Genomic DNA, 22,784 nt, shown 5'->3' on the forward strand with positions numbered 1-22,784 from the left:
GCCTCCATGGGAGGTCTGACCTTTCCGAGCTTGAAATTCAGGACTGAGAAAGCAAAATCCTAGCTTTCTGGCTGCTGGCAAATGATGTGAGTTTTCCTCCAGACCATCTGGAACAGAGATTGGGGTTGGCTTTTTAATTTTTTTTTTTTCTTTAAAGTGGCAAGCCATGCAGAGACTGGATAAGGAATCAGGCGGGGGCATGAAGAAGCGGCGGGCCTGCAGCTCACGCAGCGCTGCTGCTGCTCCCAGAGGCTCTCCTGCCACCGAGCGTGGCCAAGAGAGGAGCTGAAGGCCCCGTAGTGCTGGGCAGGCTCATCCTTGGACCTGGGGTGCTGGAAGGTGCTGTTGGCAAGGGCCTGGGGGGGCACAGAGGGTGCTAAGTCGTGTCTGGGGAAGAAGAGCGAGTTGTAGCAGCGGTGGGCTGTGCCTTCATCCCTGCAAGGCTCCGGGGGGATCCCACACTCCTCCTCCTCGCTGGCCTTTATTAGAGCTGCCACCTGCAAGACCCAGCCGTAAATACGTCTCCCGGCTTGGGCAGCTGCTCGTCTCAAGAAATCAATTCAATTAAAAGGGCTTGGGCGGAGACGCGGTACGGGAGCGGAAGGCTTCAGCAGCGGGCTGTAAATCCTCCTTTCTTGGAGCCAGCCCTGCACTTGCTGCCTTCCCCTTCTCCGAAATCAAGCCCCTTTCCCAGCCCCTTCTGCTGCCCTCGCGTCTGGTCTCCTCCAGGAGGGGAGGAGGATGTCAGAGCAGCCGCCTTCTGCGGGGGAGCCCCTCGGATCTCATTTTGTTCTGCATGGGGCCACTGTGAGCTCCAGCCCGGCACCACAAGCCCCAGCCACCCCCATAGCCCAGGCCGTGCGGATCCCTTTTTGGGGCAGCACCGAGCATCGCCTGCCCCAGGACCTGGCACTCCTGAGAGCTCCTCGCGTCGTTACAAAGAAAGACTAATTTGCTAAGGGTAATTTATTTTGCAGCATTTTTGCTGCTCAGGGGGAGGTAAAAGCAGACAGGTTGATCTCAGCTGTGCCTGAATGCAGCTTCCCCGCTGGCTCCTGCCTCTGACTGCTGCTGGGTGTGGGTTCCCCGCTCTGCGATGATTGAACAGCAGCACACAAACAGCTCCTGGGTTAATGAGATTAAACGTATCCAGCGGAACATCTCCATTTGTCTGGAGCGTGTTTCTCGTCCAGGCGCTATTTAAATCCAGGTTTGAAGCCGTGAGGCTTTGCAAATCTGCATCTCCGTGGGCAGCATCGCTCGCTTTTGGCCCGCAGTGGGGCTGAAATTTCCCCCTCGGGCTCATGAAAGCCCTCCCGGTGTGGAGTCCCTGGCCGAGGGCTGCCCGCTGCAACGCTGCTCGCAGCTGCCGAACGGGAGGCGTGGGGACGTGGAAATCAGCACAGCAAGGAAGAAAAAAAACCCCGTGATCTAAAGCAAGCGAGCAAAATCTCGTTTTCTCCTTGGATTTCTGAGGGCCGAGCAGCAAACAAACAATTATTTCCCCGCGACTTGGCTGGGTAGCTCTATAACTCCGGCGTGACAGGGGAGCGGCGAGCTGCTGGCTGATGGATAACCAGGGTGATGGCGGGGCCGGCGATCTGCTGGCATGGGGCACTCCCTCCGCCCGGCACACCATAAATCAGCCCAGCGGGGAGGGAAAGACCTCCCCACGCTGGGGACGGAGGGACACATCCTGCCGAGCCCCAGCACCCCTCGTGGGACCCAAGGCGTGGTGCCTGGAGCAGGTTCCTTGCCACGTTTCCACCCGCCGTGGCGCACGGTGTTATGTGCTGTAAAATTGGTTGTGTTGTTGTAAATTGCATTTTGGCTGGGGTTTGTACAAGGAGTGCTGCTAAGTATAAATAAAAGGCAATTGTTCTTCCTTTCTTTCAAGCATAGCTTTAATTTTTCCCTAATCCCTTGGCACAGAAATTCAAATCCCGTTCTTTTGTGGGGAAAGAAGACGCTGCTCGCCCTGCCTCTCCCAGCAGTCATTTTATAGAATTAGAGATAAGCTGAGCGGTTCCAGTGAGCTTGCTAATGGCGGGCAGGGACTCAGGCTCGGGGCCTGGGGAATTCGATTGTGCTCCCTAAATTCCCTCTGCAGCAGCTGCCTTTATTTGCAGTCCCTCCTGGCACAGCGGTGCCAACCTCCCCAAGCCCGGAGGGCGCTCGCCGGCGTCGTTAGTGGGCATAGAACCAGCACTGGCAGCTTGGATGCGAGAGGTCAGGGTGAGGGCTCATGGTGGGAGATAGATCGGGGTGGGAGGTCGGGGTGGGGGCTCAGGGTGGGCACAAGCAGGGCTCCGAGAGCCCCAGGGACGGCCCCAGCCCCCCCGCGTGCCCAGCAGCAGCCTGTTGCAATTGTAATTTCCATGGAAAATCAGGAAAAGCCCTCCCAGCCCAACTGGCTTTTTTCCACTATTCCATCAAAGTTCAAGTCAGTCCTGTGCCTAATCACCTTGTAAATATTACTGCAGGTTTGTTTTTTTTTTTTTTTCCTTTTGTAGACCGAGCACGCCGCGTTAGCAAGCGGAAGGCGAGGCGCATCGCGGGCGTCAGCTCCAGCAAGGAGGCAGGATGGCACCGATTCTGCTTCAGCTCCCTCAGCTCTTAGCTGAGCACCCTCCTGGTGTTCGCATGGCCAGAGCTGGCACAGGGCAGAGGTGCTGAGCTCACACGGCCACCAGCACGGTGCAGGGGGCTCGAGGAGGGCTCAGGAGTCCTCCCGTGGCCGTGGGGCTGGCTGGCCGGGGGGGATTCAGCTCCTCGCCCAGCAGAAGCTCCCTTCCCATTCCAATTTTGATTTTCCCAACGAGGCCCTGAGGTTGGGCAGCTCTTGGCTCCTGGAGACCTCGGAGAAGCTGTGCTATTTCTTGTTTTTCAGCTTAAAATAGCCTGGAATCGGCCCTTCGTATTTCCTGCAGTCTGCTTGGCTTTCCAAACCTAAGCGAGAGCCACAACAATGCGAGCAGGAATCAGAAGCCTTCGCAAGCCCTAGATTGAAGCTGGCGTGTGCTTTATGGTCCTGCGACAGCTAATGCAGGAGTTGTTCCCCCGATAAGTATTATGCTGGCTCACAATAAAAGCCGCATCAGATCGGGGCTTTTGGCAGGACTCGTTTTATAGCGGTTATTAAAGGCTGAAGTGAGCTGCTTGGGGACGGGCCCCCGGGCGCATCAGTAAATGGAGAAGGCAGAGGATCAAATAAAACGAAGCATGTTTGGGGGCACTGAAAACCATCTTTAGCAAGAGCTCAGCATTATTATTATTTTCAGCCTGATGTTGTTTTCTGCCTAAGTAATGCCGGGGAAGCGTCTTGAATGGCTTCCTAATTTGTGAGGGTCCCAAAGGCACAACGTTCGGAAGGAATTGGATTAACACTTATGAAAAATAAATTACAGGCTGAGTGCTCGTTAGATGATTTTGAATTAATTTATTGATCTGAGGCTGGAGTGTTAGAAAATAGAGGGGAAAAACAACCGGCGGCGCTCCGTGCCCAAACACGCGACCCTATTAGAGGCGGCCGAGCGGTGACTTGCGTGGATTCGAGGTGCTCGCCGTGCTGCGTGGGATGGCACCGGGGGGGGATCGGCACCACGGGGGCTTCACAGAGCCCAGAGAGCCCCCGGGGGGCTTCCCTGCCCCGGCCCCACCAGGAGCCAACGTTCCCTGGGGCTGAGCTTCTGGGGGGGCTTGCAGGGCAGATCCGGCACGCTTTGGCCCTGCGTTGAGCTGGGACGAGTAGGTCCCCAGGGTCCCTTCCAACCACAATTAGCGTGTGGCTGAGAAGAGCTCTGGCAACGTGCTTCTGCCCAGCTCGAGCTCCAGCTTTCCCTTCCCTGTTGACCACAGCACGCAGAAGCAAGTGTTGGCTGAGTAACAGAGAGCAAACCACCAAAAGGCATGCGAGCAGGGCTGGCTTGAACTTGGACATTATTTTTTTTTGCCAAGTATTAGTGGAAACTGTAACAGGCGGTTGCCATTTAATGTGATTTTTTTTGATTTTTTTTATCCTTGCTTTCTCCGCCCGAACAGGCTGTGCCCTCCCTCGGGGTGCTCTCTGGTTACCGCGGGCCTGATACAGCAAAAGAAGTTTGTGAAAGCTGGAAACTTGGCAAACTTGTGCAGCGTAAAGAGAAACTAGTGTTCCTCTGAAAGGCTGAAAGCAAATACATCCCAGAACTGACAGCCCATTAAAACCAAAGATAAGAGCGGCCCTGGGTGCCTCTCTGCTGGCAGCTGCCTGGCTTCCCATACTTACTTGATAACGTGACGGCTGGTGCAGCAGGCACCGACATCTAAAAATAAAAAGGGAGCTGCTCCTTCGGGCTCTCTGTTAATCAGGTTTGGGGGAAAATGGTACATCCTGCAGTCTCGCTAAATCAGGCTCCTTTTTTTGTTAATGCGAAGTGCAATTTGCAGGGCCGTGCTGTATGAAGAGCAGCCGTAGCGAGGCACCTAGCTGGAGGCACACCATGGGTTTCCCCACGTGTCCTGCCGGGGCTCTTACTGGTGTTGCTGGTCCTGCTGGTGGTGAGGTTTTGGTCCCACCACGTTGGTTTGGGTCCCGGCTCGGTGCCTCCCTTGCCATGGCTCTGCTTGGAGCACCCTTTCCAGGCCAGCGATGCTCACCCAGCAGCACACCATCTTACTGGTCCGAACTGGGAGCAGGACGCGGGCACTGGCACCACGGGGACGCCCCCAGGGTCGCCCCATCCCATGGTGGGCAGCACCTCGGACACGTCCCGCTCTGCCCTGACAGCAGCCTTAAATCCTCCTGGAAGAGGGGGAAGGAGAAATAACCCGGTGCTGAGCAGCTGACCGTAAATCGGGGTGCGAGGAAGGCGAGCGGTGGTGCTGGGGCTGTTCTGGGCACAGTTTGAGCCCAGTGGGGTCCAGACACAGCCAGGGACGGGCAGGAGGCACCCCCTGGGCGTGCAGGAGAGGGGGGGTCCTGAGCAGCTCCGCACATTAAAGGCTGCTCTACATCTAATGAAACAAGAGCCTCGAGGCTGCCATTAATTAACAAATTAGCTCATCAAGAGTGTCCCTAATTTGTCAAATACAAAGCTGCCCTATTAATTAAACAAGAGCACGGGGTTTAATTTGCCCGGCAAAATCTCACGTTTAATTGATAAGCGACTCGTTTAGAGGGCTGCTCCCGAAACTTTCCCAGCCCTGGCTCTGAGCGCTACCTGCCCTCCCCAGCTATTTCCATACGCCCCCAAAAACTCTTCGTACATTTTTTCAAATCAGCAAACAATCAGAAAGCCCGACGCGAAGCCCTCAAAGGACCAAAAGGAGAAAAATCCAGCTCTAAATGCACCTCTTTGGAGGCCAGAGCTCGCTGATAATTAGCGAGGATTAAAAGGATTGGGGCAAATTCAGTGCAGGGGTGCGGCAGGACGAGGTCTCCCCGCGCAGCTGGGGCCGGCAGCTGGCAGCCCCACTCTCTCCAGCTTCACCAGTCTTTTTTTTATTATTATTATTTTTTTCTCAAAGCACCGGAGGAGGATAGGAAGCGCGGGGGTTCTCCGGAGCGTAATATATGGAGCGATTTGAATTCGGGAGCAGGCAATTTGAAATCTTATTAAATTTCCTTCTCTTCTTTTATTGCGCGAGCGTGGTCGGGCGGTTTCCGAGGGAGCCGGAGATTAAGGGACGACGTGGGAAAGGCTGAGGCCAGGGCTGCCCCCACCACTGGATCCCAGCCCCCGGGGGCTGCCCCTGTCCCCCCGTCCCCCTCGTCCCACTCCTGCACTCACAGGGTGGAAACCTCTTCCATGCCAGCAGCTCCACGAACCCATAAATCTCTGAAATCCACCCAAACGTGAGGCAGCTCCCGCCTGATCATTTCGTTTTCTGTTGCTAGCGAGTGCCGGAATATTAATAATCTTTTGGTGTAAAATTACCGCATTTTATAATTCCGTTATGTCTCCGTGTCACGGGACATAAAGCAGAGGCGAGCCTAATTAAATTAGCACCAATTAAACTGCCGGCCCCTCCAGCACAGCCTGGTGGGGATGGGGAGGATCCGAATCGCTCAGCTCCGACCTCCTTCCGTCAGAAACACAGCCCAGGCGCAGCCCGCCTGAGATCCACTCGCCCAGAGGAAATATTTGAAACGGGCTCGACGCAGCGGCACGGCAGCAGGATTTTTGGCAAAGCGGGCGGCGCTGGGTGCCGGGGGGGCTGGGGCTGGGCACCAAAACCCGGCGATACGGCAAGGGGGTGGCGTGCTCGTTGTTTTGCTATGAAGCTGCCCGGACAGAAGAACGGGGATGAATTCACTCGCGCCGGTTGTTTTTAAGGTCCATAATCAATAGGGTAGACGTCAGCGCGGAGGCAAGCGGTGCCTCCATGAGGCCGGGAGGGTTTCGGTGCTATTTTAAAGCGAGGTCCCCGAAGGCACCCGGCTGCAGGTATTTCTGTTCATGCAGGCTCAGCAGAGCTGGTCTCCCCAGTCCCCCGGGAGCACGAGGGACGGTGCCGGCGGCGCTGGCCCCAGCGCTGTCCCCGCTCCGGCTCCTGCCCTGCGGCGCCGCTGCTGCCTGCGTCCCTGCACGGGGCTGCTTATTTCGAGACACCTTTCGATGCGATCCGTTTCTAAAATGCGATTTGCCGTGAGTTTCCTGCAGGATGTGGAGAGGCTGGGAGGGAAAACCTCCCTGCGCTGAGCCGTCGTCGCCCACCTGCATGGAAACCCCAGCGGCAAGAAGAGCACCGATGGCAGAAGGAGATGAAGAGCCGCAGCGTGGCCGTGGCACGGAGCTGCTCAGTGCTGGCTATAGCCCCAAAAGCGCTGCCCGTTAGCTGGTCCTGGGTGCTCGGTGGCTGCTGTGCATGGGGAAAGCCCCGCAGGGGGACGCGGAGGTGCTGAGCACTGCGGGCTGGCGGGGGGGGGGCCTTTCCGCCACCCTTCCAGGCAGCCGTGAGCCCCAGCCGTAAAATCATACAGGGGGCTTCCCTTTTCTGCCCCAGCTGACGATGGCTCATGTATTTATTATTCACCAGCAGGATTTGACACCTGTTATCCCGAGGGCTGAGGGTAGGGCCCTTTCTTCCAAGGTTAAAAAAAAAAAAAAAAGAGAGAGCAAATGGAAGTAATGTAAATAGGCAGTTTGTGCTCCCGGTGCTCCGGCAGCTATCGCCAGCTCGGTTTGGCAGGGTATGCATTATTTATGAGATTCCATTAATATGCAAATCAGCACCACTTGATTGCCCCCCACCCCCCCCCCCCCCCCCGGCACGCTGCCAAGGCCGACAGGCCTCATCTGGGTGCCCAGCACCCTCATCTTGCCTCGTCCCACCCCTCCCCGGGCGATGGGCCGAGCGCCTCCACTTCTCTCCCCCTCCTCCATCTCCCCCCCCCCATTTCCCTCCCGCGCTCCCCTGATGCTTTTTCGCCCTCTGGTCCCTGGAGACCACCGAAGGGCCCGACAGCCGGGCCGTGCACCGAGACGTTTCCGTCCTGCAGGCCACGGGAGCGGACCTCGATTCGTCCCGCCGCGGGGACCCGCGCTGCTCGCTCTCCTGAGCCGCATTTTGCAACAGGGGCTGCGACGCACAAACCTCGTTTGTTCCCTGGCAGGAGGAGCTCGGGGCCCGATTAACACCGTGCTCCATCAGCGTGGTCCCTCTTGCTCCCGATTAACGGGGTGGCACCGCCGGCAGGTCCCGGCTGCCGTCACGAGCAGAGGCAGGGAGGTTTTCCGCGCTGCCGGGAGCGCGTTTCCCAGGAATTCGTCGCCATCGAGCGAACGCCGCGGTTTCCCACCTGGCGGAGGGCGCCTGGGCTGCAAGGCTCGTAGCGGGGAAACAAGAATAGAAAATAGGAGCAAAAAGCTGTTGGATGTTCGAGCAGGCTGAGAGCAGTCCAGACAGGTGATCCTAGAGCCTCAGGCCAAGCTGGCACCGGGATGCTCCACTCCAGCCACCTCCTTTTGCCACTGGTACCCATGCGAAAAAGCCAAGGTGGGCGCACATCTCCTCTCCTCGGCGGCACGGGCGTTGTGCTTTGTGTCGGAGCCGCGCCGTGCACCTGGGTGCTGCCTGTCCTACACCCTGCTCGCCCCGCAGCAAACATCTCGCCCCGCTCCGCGGCTCGGTGCTGCGATCAGGTGGAGATTTACGGCTGCCATCAAGGAAGGCGAGGGGCTGCGCTCCCTCCAAAGTCCCCCATGGGTTAGATTAGGCTGTCTGCGAGAAAACTTAATTGATTCTTTAGGTTAAAGCCTTTTCATCTGCGCAGACAAACCGAGGCATTAATTCTGTATAATGTGACACGGAACATTTGCATGCGGCTCTCCGGTGCAGCTTTTGCTCCCTGTGCTCCCTTTTGGGCTCTGATTTGTTTTCTTTCCAAGGCAAATTCTGGATCTGGCTTCCATCAACAGCACTAATTAATCCCCTTCTAGATACTCCAACATTTATTATCGTTTTTTAAATAATTTTCAGATAATGCGTGGATCTAGGAAGCGGGGGCAGCTGCCCAGGGCAGGATTGCACCCCGTGTTCCCACCATAGTCAAGGAGTGGATCTGGGCGGCCAGGGCCACGCTTGGACCTGGCAGAGGAATAAATCCCGGTGCCTGCACCGTATGGGTGGAATTCAGGCTGTCGGCCCTCTTGTCCCTTGTTGTGATCCCGGTGGACAGGATGATGGATGGAGCTGGTGAAATGCCCACAGGAGACCAGGAAAAGCTGCCCATGGTGGCTCAGCAGGGCTGGGAGGTGCTGCGGGATCCCTGCTGGGACACAGCAGGAGCAGGGAGCCCCACGGGCACCGGGGAGCAGAGCGGTGGGAAGCCCGGCGATGGGTGCGGGCACCCCGGGCACGGCACTCCAGAAATAGCCCCGTGGCTGGCACAGCCCCAGCGGGAATATTTTTATTATTTTTTTTTTATTTTTATTTTTATCACCCGGGCAGGGGCCGACCCGTGCCCAGGGCTCGGGAAGAAATGAGCCTGAAAATGGCACCGCCGCTGGGAGCTGGCAGCGGGGCCGAGGCTTCCCGAAACCAAACGGCATCCGTGCCTCTTCCCGGCAGTTGGAGATGGGGAATGCGATGGGGACCTGCTGGTGCTGGACGAGCTCCGAAATGCCCCTGTCTGCAGAGCCCTGCTTGGGGGGGCCCTCGGTGGCGCTCCCCCCTTCGCCTTGCAGCGAGCCCACAACAGAAAGCGGTTGCCCAGAAATTATTGCAAGGAAAACTGGATTTTAAAAAAAAATAAGATTCCTAAAGGGGAAGGTATTATTGACATTATTTGTAAAGTTCAGAGCCCTTTGGTGTTATTCAGATAAATCCAGCTGGCGGCTTAATAATTGGGTTCTTCCCGAGGGTCTTAGGGTATCGGCCGCGTCACATCACTGCTCCTCGCTTTGCTGTGAGATGACCAAAACACATCTATACCTGCCTGAATCCCCTAATTCTATAAACCCTTGGTCTTGCATGTTTTTTGTTATTTGTTTGTTTGTTTTCTGGGATGCACATGGGAAAACTGCCTGGGGAAAACTGTTTTGGGACCGTACATCCCCTCAGTGAGGGGCCCGGTAACACCTTCAGTCCCCGTGTACGGGAAACTGCCAGGTGGGTTTTATCCCAGATTTGTAGTGAAGTTCCGAGGAGGAAAAGTAATTTTATCATCCCCATTAATCTTGCACAAAGAAACATGTGGGGAGGGTCCCAGGGGAAATTCGGGTGAATTGGCTGAGGCACTGGGAGCTCACCAGTAACCCTCGGAGGGACGCCGCAGTCGGCAGCGGCCTGGATGTGGCATCAGCAACGGGGGCTAAAGGTGGGATTCAGTCCCCCAAAAACCGTTCAAACCATTTCCCAAGCCTTGCTTTCCCGGTGCTTCCCAGTCCTGCCCCAGTGCCCGTGTCCATGGCTGGTGCTTCCCGAAACGTCCCGCTGCGACGGCCGCCCCAGCTCGCGGGGAGCTGCCAGCGTCTGCCCGTCCTCCTCCAACCCCTCAGTGCAAAAAGAACCGAGCCTATTTTCCCTTTAATTAACAAAAATCCAACCAGAACCGCCCTCGGCCCCTGGCACAGGCGCTCGCTTTCTGCCGCAAGCGGTTTTAATCACGCGTTCTTTTAATTTTGCTCAGGCTGTAAAATAAATGGGGACTTTGAAGAGTGGGGGCTCGCAGCGGCTGTGCTGGAGGCAGCCCGGGGGTGCTGAAACCCCAACCTGGAGGAGAGACCCCCTGAACGTTCCCCTGGGAAGCTGAAACAGAGCGGGGAAGGGGCAAAAGCAGAGCAGGGTGGGTGGAAGACTTCATTAAATGTCAGCTAACGGAGGGCTGGGGCAGTGCACGTCTGGAACAGAGGCACGGAGCTGAGCACCAGGGCTCGGGGTGCTCTATCCGCTTCATGTCTTGCTTGAACCACCCTGTAATTCCCACGGGGGGGCTTAACGAGCACCCCGAGCCTCTAACGAGGGGCTGGTGCAGAGCTGCCTCTGTCCGTAAATCCCCGGTGGGTGATGTCCTGTCCATCACCTGCCAGAGAGGCTGCGGGCTGAGGAACGAGGATAATGCAGAAACGGATGTCCTGTGCTGGGGCTTGGAGCCAGAACAAAGTCCCCGTGCCCGGCAATCCCTCGTCCCCGTGCCGGGAGCTGTAAATGGCACCTGGCAGCCCCCGCACAAAGCAGGACCGCCGATAAATCACCCAGCACGGGCACGTCCATCGCCGCCGTGCCGTCCCAGGGAGCTGCCATCCCACGGCACCCCCAGATAACTGAGCCGTGGGTAAATCCACGGGGATTTGGCCTCCCGGGGGCTCTGCTTGTGCCTGTGATCCTCCTCGCCCTGAGCGCGACTCCAGCGCCGGGCAGGGTCCGCCTGGAGCCCTGCCGGGCTTCCCTGCTGCCTTGCTATTTATAAGCCGCGCGTTGCACAAGCCTGGGACTGTTTTTTTTTGTTTTTTTTTTTTTCCGTGGTTGTAGCAAATCAGCGAAACGTGGAAAGCGAGCAGTCTCTCCGACATCCTGTATGCGGGCTTCTTTATTTTTGCAAGGAGTTTTCGCTTCCACTCGGACGCGGCGGGCATGGGAAGCGTGGCGCGTCACCGCCGCAGGTCCCGGGGCGAGCTCCTGGCCGTTACGCGTGGGAAGTGCGGGGAGAGGTTTTGGGGATCCCCGCGGGGATGTCGGGGGGCTGCCGAGCTGCTGGGGGTCGGCGTGCAGGCGCAGAGGCACCTGCTGAGCCTTGCTGGCTCCGGAGAAGGCTGCAGGAGGGATAAGAGGCTGATCGCTCACGGCGCTTGGAGCAGCTCAGCCCCGGGCGCGTGCTGTGGCTGTTTCCCACCTCTCCTGGTCCAGGCCCCCGACACGAGCAGGGATGAGGGGGCTGAGGGCGAAGTTTGGCCCCGGCTGGGAGCTGAGAGCATCGTCAGGGCCAAATGGGAAAAAAAATGGGAAATCAGAGGGGGAGCTCTGCGTGGTGTCCCCCCACCTAAAACCAGCCCCGGTGTTGGGGGGCTCTGTGCTGCTTTTCTGCCCAGGGCGAGGGACAGCGCTGCTGGATCACGCAGAAAGCCCCCGGGGGCAGGGGAAGCCTCCTGCCGCTCTCCCAGGTCGCTGACAGCGGCAGCTCGGAGGTGACTCAGGCCTGTTCCCACCGTCCGGCACGGCCGGGGGGGTTCCTCGAGGCTGTAAGCCGTGGCAGCCCCCGTAACACCGCGGCGTTTCCGCAGGCCTGCCTGTCCTTCCCCAGCCCCTCGCCGGCCGCGTTTCGCTGAGCGAGCGGCGCTGCGGTGCTGGGAAGCCCCAAACCGCAGAGCAAGCACCGGGGGCCTCTGCTTTACCCCCGCATCAGCGTGACTTTGCCCCGTGTCAGCGTGGGTTTGCTTTTTTTTTTTTTTACCTTCGCGGTTCTGCTAAGCACAGGGGATAACCGTGTGTGAGCCGGATCCCATCCTGCCTCCTGCCTGCCCGTGGGAATTGCAGGTGCCTGGGAGAGGACCCGGAGGCAGGGGGACGTGCTGGTCCCGGCGGGGGGGGGGGGCGCATCGCTGGGGTCCTGATCCCAGGGGGAAGGTGTGCACCCCGGGGTGCTGCCCATCACCTTCTGCACACCCGCAGAGGCAGCCTCTGCCCTGCCTGCTCCTAGGGCACCCCTCAAGTTCAATCTGATGATAAATCCCATTTATTTTTTTTGGGGGGGGGGGGCGTATGGCTGCTTGATGAAGGAACCCACCGGTGGCTAATTCGGAGACGTGAGAGCTGCCGGGGGGGGGGGGGGCACGAGGAGAGCATCCCCAGGCGTGTCCCTGCCGGGAGGGCTCAGGGCAGGAGGTGACACCACTGATTTTGTCCCGAAGCGGCCGTTTTTTGTAAGCGTGGGACAGCCGGGGCCATCCCTGGCACGCGAAGCGCCGGGCGCCGAGCCTCTCCGGAGCGGTGCGGGGGCCGCGGGGAGGAAGGGGGGGATCTGCTCGGTGCCACATCAAGAGCGGGGTTATTGGAACCTCCTGGGCCGCGGGGGCGTGCTGCGAGGCTCAGCCTCGCCGAGGCAGGGACAGCCCCGGAAAACCGCGCAGCCTCCGCCCGGCTGGCAGCGGGGCCAGGCTCGCAGGTGAACCCCCCCCCATTTCGCCTTGCTATGCAGTGTGCCCCCCCCCCCCCCCCCCAGGAAAGGCACCACTGAGGGGCTGCTTGGAAGCAGCTGCTGAGCCCCGGGGGTAATAAAAGCCCTGGGATGAACCAGCCCCAGCAGCGGCGGCGGCGTTTGGGAGCCAGATTTCGCCAGGGGAAGTGACTCAACGTCTTGGAAGGAGTTGGGGGCGGCGGGGAGGGTGGGGGGGGGACCTGGGGTGGGGAGGGGGCAGCTGGCAGCCTCCTGGCCCCGCCGGGGCCCCCCCGGTCCCGCCCGGCATCTCCCCGCAGCCCCCGAGCTTCGTTAGGACCACGAGGGCTCGGCCGGAGGGGGGGGGCCAGGAAAGGGGTCCCCACGGGAAGCAGCGCGCTGCTTCCGAGCGCTGGCTCACCGCAGGATCCCCGCCAGCTTTCCCACCCTCTCCCAGCTGTTGCTCGCGGAGCAAAGCGCTGCCAGAAACACCCCGAGGATGCTGCTGCGGCTGCTTCCCCCTCCCCTTCCCCTTAAAACCGGGCTGGGAGCGGCACCGTGCCCCGCGACACGCGTGGCCCGGCACCGCCAGCATCCTCTGGCCTCCTCTTCCTCGCTCCCACCCGCCGCCTTCATCCTCCCCGGCCCGCGGCAGAGGGAGAGCGCGGCGCCGCTCCAGGTATTGGGAAGAGGGGGAAGAGAGGAGCAGCCCCTGCTGAGCCCCCCCCTGCCCCGTCCCCTGCGGACCCCTCGGGGCTGGGGGGCTCCTTCCCAACCAAGCCTCCTGGTGCTGTCCCCACGGGCAGGCGGTGGCCGAGCGGGTGTCCCCCTGCGGCGCGAGTGCCGGCACCGTGGGGCGGTGGCGGGGTCGCTGGAGGGGGGCTGCGGTGGGGAATTGGGGTCTCGGGCCACGGGAGAGGTTAGGACAGGTCCTGCTGGCATGGAAATGGGGCTGCGGTGGAGGACCGGGACAGCACCAGCCCGTGCGCCCCCCCCCCCCCCGCACCAGGACCAAGTTTCACTTTATTTATTTATTTTTACTGCTTCTGGGTGCGAATTGTGCTTGCTGCTGCTCTGGGCACTGCGCTGCCCAAGCACCTTGGGGTGGCCAAGGGGCCGTGCTCCACCGGGCTCTGCCTCGCCACCGTCACCCCGAGGGTCCTGCCAGCCCCCGGCCGGGGACGGTTCCAGTGCAGCGCCAGCACGATGGCCACAAGCCGCTCACGGTGCCGGACCCCCCCCCTGCCCAGGCGCTTTGCAGGGGCCTCGCCTCTCTTCTCCTTTCTCCGGCCGGGCGCCGCCGATCCGGGCGCATCAGCAATTTTCCTCCTGATTCAGCCGCGGGGCGGTTTTGTAACCCGGCGTTGTGCAAAGCCGGGATCGCGGCAGGGCCCCAATTCCTCTTTTTAGCCCCTGCCGTGCGACCCCGTCCCGGGCCACTTGGGGTCGGGGGGGGGGAGTAAATCGCCACCTGCGTGGGACATCACGGAGCCCTGGCTGCCCCCGGAGGTGTCACTTCTCGTTGGGCACCGCCTGCTGTCCCAGGTCACACACTTGCGGTGGCTTTGCAGTTCTGCACCCGTTTCTGGATGGTTTCACGAGCCCCAGTGACACCCCCCCCCCCCAAAGCCGTGGAGCTGCTGGGGGGGGGGGGGGGCCGGCAATGGGGAAGCCCCATTTTTCCCAGGCACGGCACCCCCCCCCCCCGCCTCCTCGCACCTCCGCTCATCCCGGAGCAATTCGGGACGGGCTGATCCGCTCCCGGGAGCGCGCCGCCGGATCCGGCCCCCCCCTCAGTGCGTGGGTCACAGCTGGACGAGCAGCTGGGGACAGCCAGGACCTGGCCAGCGCGGTGCTGGGGGCGGCGCGGAGCAGCAGGAGGGGGACGAGTTCCCCTTCCGCCACGCACCCCGGGGGCGTCGGGGGCCGACACGTGCCTGGCCCCGTGGCTGCAATGCCCTGGGGTGCGCGCGCTCACGTGCCGCGCCGTGACTCTGCTGCGTGTCCTCGGGGCAGCGCTGGCCACGGATGTTGCTCTGCGTGGAGCCAAAGCACCCTTTGGCTTCCTTGCTGGTGGGGTGTCCCCCGTCCACCCTGAGTAACATTTTTGGGCTGTCCCCCTCCTCCATGCCCACTGCTCTGGGGGCGAAGGGGAGCGGCTCAGCGGACAGCCCGGGTGCGGATGCCCCAGCCCAGCCCACGGGGACCCTTTGGTGCCGCTTGCCGGGAGCACCAAGCCCACAGCTGTGAGCCACCGAGGGATGCCCAAATCCTGCCCGAGGGGTCCCACGAGGGGCAGCGGCACCCGGGGGTGGGCACGGCACGGGGGGGAGCTGGGCTGTGCACGAGAGCCTCTAAACAAGGGTCTGTGTCCCCACATCCTGCCGCGGAGCATCGCTTCCTCCTTCCCAGGCACGGGCCAGCTCCGTGCCAAGGCAACGTCTGTTCTGCTGTGCCACAGGCTGAGGTTTTGCTCATTCTCCCGTCGGCAAGACGTGCGTGTCCTCCTCGGGATGAGAAAGCTCAGCAATATCCACGGCCCCGGCCGCTCGCGGTGAAGTGACAAAAGCCCAGGGCTGCTGGCAGGATCCTAGCGGGGCTGTAGCAGGGAGATGTAACCCAGCCTCTGCGTGTGCAAAACCCCGGGGACTTAGCGAGCTGGGAGCTTCAGGTAAATACCGCCGGGTTTTTATATCCATCAGGTGGTGCCCGTGCCGGGAGCGGAGCAATATTCGGGGTGCGGGGAGGGTTTTGCTGGAGCCAGCAGAAAATCTTTCCTTTCTCAAGGGCAACGCAGCCAGCCGAGGCTTTTCTCCTCCCTGTTATTATCAAGTGGGTTTGGGGTTTGGCTTGGCAGAGGGTGGCGGTGACCTCCGGGGTCCCAATGCATGCCGTGTGTTGGGGTCCTGGAGGTCACCGCCACCCTCATTTTTTGTGCTTTTCCATTAAAAACAAAAACATTAAAAAAAAAAAGTTTTTTAGAAAAGAAATCTGCACCCTGCACGTCAGCAAGGAGCGTTGCATGTGGGAAAGCTGCGTGGAGGGGCTCAAGCAAGGGGCTGATGGATGTAATTTGGGGAAGGGGGGATCTTAAAGCATCCCCTTGGGGGGGACAAGGAGAACGGGGTGCTTTGCTTTGCTGCTGTGCACTGGGGAGGTGCTCCTGTGCGTCGGGGGCTTTCAGGGTGCCCCCCTCCTGCTCCGGGGAGCAAGCAGGGCAAGGGAGCTGCGCTCTGCCTGACCCTGAAAGCCCCCCCAGCCCAGCACGGCCACGTCTGTCTGTCTGGCAGCAGGAGGGACAGACCGTTTCCTTTTCTTGGTTTCCTTCCTCTGTTCACCCTTGAAATCCCGAGCGGTTGGGAGCAGGGGCGCGAGCAGCTGGGGCAGCTCCGCAGGTGCCGTGCGAGCCTCGGCAGGGTGTCCCCAAGTCCATGCCGGCTTCGTCCCCAAACAGCCCCGGTGATGCACGGGGCACCCTGGGCAAGCCCTGCAGCCCTCATGTGGGATGCAAATCCCCCGCCTTTACACCATTTCACGCCCTATTGCCCCCGCGTGGGCTGACGCTGGGACCGTGGGGACGCGGCGCCGCGGCCGCCGCCACGGCTGTGCCGTGCAGCTGGGCTGCTGGCACCGTGCCGGGGAGCCGGGGAGCTGCGACGTGCAGGGAATGGGGAGATGTGCCCCGAGGGACGGGAGCTGCAGGGTGTGGGGAGATGTGCCCCGAGGGGTGGATGCCTCTCACATCGCCCAGCTTGCAGCCCTCGCCCTCTGGCCCGCACCCAAGGCCGGGTGCTGCTGCGTCCCGCGGGGCTGGAGGGAGCTGGGGTCCCCCGCGGTGCTCTGCCTGCAGCAAAAGGGATTTTTATTGGCCTTTTTACTGCCTGCTAAATGCCAGGAGGGCCTAGGATTAATAGCAGCCTACGTATATAAAAATATATAGATAAAAGAAAGAATAGGAGAGGAGAGATCTTTTATTATCTCGGAAGCAGCTCAAGCAGCGCAGGAGCATAAACTGCCCTTTTTAAAGCAAATCTTTGCCCGTGCCATTGCAAGCTTTCTGCTTTCTCTCTGTAACACTGAGCCCTTCATGAGAACAGCGGGAGGGGGGAGCGATGGGCCAGGGCCGTGCCCCCCCCCCCGGGGCACCTCGCAGCATCCCCAGCGCTTTGTGCAGGGCAGGCTGCCTCTCCTCGCCCGGCTCCGGCAGCACCTTCACCCCAGGGTGAGCATCGCGTTGGGCGGCCAGGCACCCGTTTCTGGCCGGAGCGGGGTGCCCTTGCTGTCGGGGTGACCCCCGCACGCTGCCCGGGTCCCCGTGCCACAGCCGGGGGCAGCTCACGGAGACCTGACCCGTCCCGTCCCGACCCAGCCCGCGCAGCTCTGCCCAGATAAACACTGACTCATGCTGTTATTCTGTCCCACCCTGGGCACAGCCGGCTTTTTAAGGCTGCCTTTTCCAGTTATTCCTTTTTTTTTTTCCCCTGCTCGCACGGCCGGGGAGGGAGCCTCGGCACGGGGCCCTGTGCGGGCAGGAGCCGGGGGTCCCGGTGGAGCGGGGCAGGGGTGCTCGCAGCAGGGATGCACCCGAGCACCGTGGATGCAGGTAGGGCTCGGGCAGGGCTCGGTGCCTCAGTTTCCCCTCTGGGAGCTCCCTGTGTCCCCTTCCTTGGTCTCAGGGGCTGCTGTTCCTGCTGATGCCCAGCAGCCGGGGATGGCTGTGCCGTGCCGGGGCTGGGGTGCTCGGGGGGGGCTGCAGCACGGGGGTCTCCCCCAAGGACCCACGGTGATGCTATGGGGACGGGAGGTGATGCTGCGGGGATTTTGTGGGGCTGAGGGTGCCCCGCTGAGACGCCAGAAAGTTTTTCTGCATGCACCTGATCTAAAAATAGGGTTTGAGCTTGTGGTTCCTGGCCGGCTCCTGTGTCACCTCCCTCTGGGGGTTTAGCAGTGGCATGGTCTGAGCTCTCTATTTCTGAGCATTTTGTCGGTGTCCAGCTTGCACCCAGGATGAGGGATCCTTCCCGGGGCATCCTCTGGGAGCATTGCACTGGGATGTCATACAATCCCTCTCTGTGCCAGAGCTGTTGCCATGGCAATTGCCAGCTAAAAGAAATGTGAATTGGAGCTGGGCACCCAGAGATGCTTTCCCGTTCCTTCCCTCGTTCCTCGCCCCCCTGGGCACTGGCAGTGCCCTGCACGGGTCTGGGAGCTGCCGGGAGGAAATGCAGGGCTTGTGGGGACCGCCGTGGGGCAGGTGCAGGGCGATGTTGGAGCTGCTTCTTCGCCCCCGACCCACGTTGGGTCCGGCTCCCCGGGGACGCGGGGACGTCCCTTGCAGCTCAGCACCGGTCGCCGCGCGGCTGCCGTGGGCCGGGGAGCGAGGGCAGCGAGGGGAAAGGCTGATTCCAGGCTGGTTTCCATCCTGCATCCAGCAGCTGAAAATCATTTGTGAGCATCCCGCGGCGAGAGGCAGCCCCGCGGTGGGATCCGGCCGCGCTCCCCCTTCCCCAGTCACATCCGTCCTCCGGCCGCGGAAACGCTTTCGCCCAGAAAAGCTGGATTTGAACATTTCTGCTCTTCCCTCCGCTTCCTGTTGCCGTCCCAAGAACAACAGCCCTGACCTCATCCTCGCCGTGCGCCCGGGGACGCCGGCGGCCCCTGGGGGGATCCCAGCCCGGTGCTGAGCTCAGCCCCCGGGGTCCCCGGAGCGGCACAGCTGTGTGGATCACGGGGAGGGCGGCTGCGTGCTGGCGGGCTATTTTGGGTAGATCCTGTGCTGGTTTCTGGTGAGGTAGGAGGACAGAGATGAATAGGGAACAGGGAGTTACATGGTTTTGGCTCAAGCGAGGTATTTGCAGCCCAGAAGGAACATTGAAACGCTCTCATGGTTGCGTGGGGGTTTTTGCTCAGACGGAGTCTGCGGGTTTTCTTGCAGTGAGGCACGAAGACCGTTCACACGGCCACCCCTCGGGCTCTGCCTTTTCGGGGCGGGAGGGCAGGTAGGAATTTGCTGGCCGACTTTTCCGGCTGCGTTGGTCTCCAGCTCCCACCCCCGGTGCACGGAGCCAGCAGCCAGGCTCCCGCTGGCGGAGCGCATTTCTGCGTCGGGGTAACGCTGACGTCGAGAGGGCAGGGGATGACGAGTGTGGGAGGAAGCAGGATTTGTGCAAAATGGAGAAAAAAAATGAGCTTTGATGCCTCGGAGGCCAGGCTGGCAGGAGTGGGACTGGGTGACCCTCGCTGACCTGGCACGGGCAGGATGCTCGCCATGCACCCGCTACCGCGGGGACTGTATTCAGGGCACCTTTCCATGCCAGGGCTCTCGCTGCTGCACCTGGGGGGGGCTGGAGGGCTTCCTTCCCATCATCGGCCTCGTACCTCTGCCTTAGAAACGTTAAAACCCAGTAAAAGGGAAAGAGGGCAGGGAGGGTCAAAATAAACAGACAATTCCAATAAATAATCCATTAAACACAGCTCTGAAATGTCAAGCTGAATGTCATTGCACTCGCCGGGCTCAGGGACTATAAAATAACAGCGAAGAGCAGCTTTTACGTTAAAAATGGATGAGTGGGCACAACCGGGGGGCCTGCACTGCCCAGGTCCCCCCAGGGGGAGGAACGGGGTCACGGCTGGGAGCAGCGGGGGAATTGGGGTCCAGCGGATCCCTGCGGCCGGGGGCAGAGCTGTGCCACCAGCGGGGGACACACGTGCCACCTGCCTTTGGGAAGGCGCTGCTGTGGGAGCCGCTGGGCCATGAAGGTGGCGGCTGGCACGGCTCATTACCCGGGAGCACTACCAGTCAGCGGCACGGCCGCCGGTTCTGCTGATCCTGTTACTTCCCCTGGGTCATCAGCTTTAATTCCTCCTTTCGGCCATCAAGGGTTTGCTCTGGCGAGGCTTTTCCAGCTCAAGCTCGAGGGCGAGTTTTGCACTAGAGCTGCATTAATTGTTGCTGGGAGCAGCCCCAGCAGCACCTCCAGCCCAGGCACGTCTCCAGAGCCACTTCCCTGGTCACTGAACCCGCGTTGGATGCGGGACAAGCGATGCCCTTCGGGGTGTGCACCCATGGGCTCTGCACCACTCAGGGAATTGTCCCCTGGGCACCTCTCCGGTGAGCTCGGCGCAGGGCGAAGCAAAGGGGTTGAGCTGCATCACTCCTGGAGGGGTTTTAGCATCCTCCTCGCCTCAAAATCCATGGTGGGGGGGGGGTGGGGATGGGACCTCCGAAAGCTGCTCCTGCCCTCGGCTCACCCAGGGCTCCTGGGCTCGAGGCCCTGCTCCCCAAACCACCGTGTCCCCGATGGGAGTGGCAGCGAGGGAAGGAAGGGGCAGAGAGCAGCGGGGCCGCACGGGAAGGAACCTCAGGAAAAGCCCAGGGAGAAACAATAGCTTATCGTACAAACACACCGCGGGCTTCAGAGCCGTGCCGGCAGGGAGGGTGATGCTCGGTGCGGTGGGGACTTTGAGCTGAAACTCCCTGAACGCAGCAGCGTGCAGCCGGGTTCGACACAGAGCCCTCTTCTTCCCAAAAGGACGAGCTCAGGTATGATGTCTGGGGCTGGGACTTGCCCTGCGCTCGTCCCCCTCGCCAGCTTGGCTTTAACCCACTGCAGGAGCCCGGCTTTTGATTATGGCAAAAGGCACTCTGTGCGCTCACAATCAGCGTTTTAAAACACCCAGGGCACTGGTTTAATCAGAGAAATAACTCTATTTGAGTCCAGCCACCTCATGCATGTTCATGGATTTAATTCTTTAATTCTGCTTCCTCCCCAGCCTCATCCGCCCGAGGGCGAACAGATTTTGTCTGATCCGAGCCGTGATATTGCAGCTCCGAACAGAAGCAGGTGCAGGTGAGGAGGGAGCTGCTGGTCCTGGCTCCCCAAGCACCCCGCTGTTCCCGGCAGGAGAGGTCCGTGCAGGGACAGCAGCAGGGCCACCTCGGGGCTCCCCTGGCCCTGCCATTTGATCTAACCCCATGTGTTTGCTCATCAGGAACCACCCCAAGAGGCTGGCACTGACCTGGCAGCGATCCGTGCACCGATAATGGCGCTCTCCAATCTGTCCGATTACTCCGACGACCTTGATAACTACAACGACTACCTGGATTACACCTACGATGAGTCGAGCAGCGTGTGGACCAGCCCATCCCACGACCCGAAGGACATCGCCAGGATCCTCTCCGTCGTCATCTACAGCGTGTCCTGCGTGCTGGGCATCCTGGGGAATGGCCTCGTCATTGCCATCATAACCCTGAAGATGAAGAGGTCGGTCAACGCCATCTGGTTCCTCAACCTGGCCGTCGCCGACTTCCTCTTCAACATCTTCCTGCCCATAAACATCGCCTACACGGCCATGCGGTACAACTGGATCTTTGGGACAGTCATGTGCAAGCTGAACTCTTTCCTCCTCATCCTCAACATGTACACCAGCGTCCTCCTGCTCACCACCATCAGCTTCGATCGCTACGTGTCGGTGGTTTTTCCCGTCTGGTCCCAAAACCATCGATCAACCAACCTGGCCTATTTGGTCTGCCTCATCATCTGGACCATCGGCATCATTATGAGCTGCCCGTCTCTTGTCTTCCGAGACACGGCACAAGCCCGCAACTCTGTGATTTGTTTTAGCAACTTTTCCCTGTCCAGGAACAAGTCTTACCAAGCCCTGGCACTAATGAGGCACCGGACGGTGAACATCACCAGGTTCCTCGCGGGGTACATCCTTCCCATCACCATCATCACCTTCTGCTACGTCGCCATCGTCTTCAACCTGCGGCGAAACCGCCTTGCCAAGTCCAAAAAGCCCTTCAAGATCATTGTCACCATTATAGTCACCTTCTTCCTCTGCTGGAGTCCCTACCACCTGCTGAACCTCCTGGAGACAGAGCCTGACATGGTCTCGCGCTCCGTGTTCGAGATCGGCATCCCCATAACCACGGCGCTGGCAGCCTCCAACAGCTGCATGAACCCCGTCCTCTACGTCTTCATGGGCCAGGACTTCAAGAAGTTTAAGGTGACCATCCTTTCCAGACTGGTGAACGCCCTCAGCGAGGAGACGGGCCACTCCAGCATCGTCCACAGGAGCTTCTCCAAGATGTCTTCGATGACCGAGAAGGAGACGACAGTCCTCTAGGGTGCTTGGGGGAGGGCCGCAGTCCTCCAGCCTTGCCCACGCCCACCACGAGGATGGTGACCACCCTTGCAGCGGCCACTGGTGTGGGATGAGCACGGTCTGGTGTTGTCCTACAACATATTCTTTGACTGGTCGTGCTGCCGGGCAGATGCCAGGCACTGGGGACCCCCGCTTTGTGCTGCCCGATTGCCCCGAGCTGTCCCAGCTATTTAAAAAAACACTGCAGGACATTTTTATCTATCGTGTCACCGCGTGGCCCGTGACCCCCGGCCGGGGCACCGCTCCGTTTTCAGAGACGTTTTCAGCTCGGAGGAGACGTCAGCACTGGGCTGTGCTGGTGCCCACGCGTGGACGGACCAGAGGCCACGCGTGACGCTTGGGCCCGAGATGCTGAGTTATGGGTGCTCCGCGAGGAGCCCACGTGCTGGACAGACTTGTGACAAAGGGGGAAAAAAAAAGCAAAAAGGGGGGAAAATAGCTGGATTCCTTGGCGGGGGACGTGTCTGAGGACTGCCCGGCTGCCCGGAGGGGTGGCTGGGTGGGCACCACTGCAGACAACCAGTGGCACTCTTCCCATGCCCCGTGTGTGCATATAGATCCTTATTTTAACGTTCTACGGTGTATCGGTACTAGCACAACTTGTTTTTAACTGTGATGTGAGCACTCTGTACCCGGCAGAGGCACCAGAATAAACACAGTGCCCACCGAGCGTTGTGGGACACCCGCGCAGCCCTGGTGAGGAAGGTCTGTCCGTGCCCCAGTCTGCCCAGCACAGCGGTGCCACTGGGTTAATGGGATGGGGCTGGAAGTGGTGCAGGGTCCAGGAGGGTGTACATCCCACAGGGCCCTGGGATGTGTCTCCCTAGGAGGGTTTGGCTCTCCCTAACCAGAGGAGCCAGGCAACCAGCATGGCTTTTTGGCCAGGGGCCACCTGCCAGGGTGGGGGATTCTCACCAAATGGGAGAAAATAAAGGGGAAAAAAAATCATTTGAAGTTTTCTTTGAAAAAATGACCCTTTGCCTCAGAGCCCTGTGCCTTTTGCACACTTGGATGCTGGGTCTGTGAGTCCTGGTGGGTC

The 22,784-nt window shown here is 60.3% G+C and overlaps 1 protein-coding gene across 7 annotated transcripts; it reads left to right on the forward strand.

Annotated features, from left to right (window-relative positions):
• Positions 1–12,885: 12,885 nt before the first annotated feature.
• On the forward strand, positions 12,886–22,435 carry CMKLR1 (chemerin chemokine-like receptor 1). Of its 7 annotated transcripts, XM_066978945.1 has the most exons (4): positions 12,889–13,256; positions 15,039–15,248; positions 20,351–20,427; positions 20,570–22,435. In XM_066978945.1, the coding sequence occupies exon 4, from the start codon at positions 20,621–20,623 to the stop codon at positions 21,704–21,706; it is 1,086 nt and encodes a 361-aa protein (XP_066835046.1). In that variant the 5' UTR covers positions 12,889–13,256; positions 15,039–15,248; positions 20,351–20,427; positions 20,570–20,620; the 3' UTR covers positions 21,707–22,435. The 7 variants fall into 7 exon arrangements, with proteins under 7 accessions (XP_066835044.1, XP_066835046.1, XP_066835047.1 ...); XM_066978943.1 differs by lacking the exon at positions 15,039–15,248 and having other exon boundaries at positions 12,886–13,256; positions 20,351–20,486; XM_066978946.1 differs by lacking the exon at positions 15,039–15,248.
• The last annotated feature ends 349 nt before the right edge of the window (positions 22,436–22,784 follow it).

Source organism: Anser cygnoides, chromosome 17 (genome assembly GCF_040182565.1).
Source record: "Anser cygnoides isolate HZ-2024a breed goose chromosome 17, Taihu_goose_T2T_genome, whole genome shotgun sequence".
Taxonomy (NCBI): domain Eukaryota; kingdom Metazoa; phylum Chordata; class Aves; order Anseriformes; family Anatidae; genus Anser; species Anser cygnoides.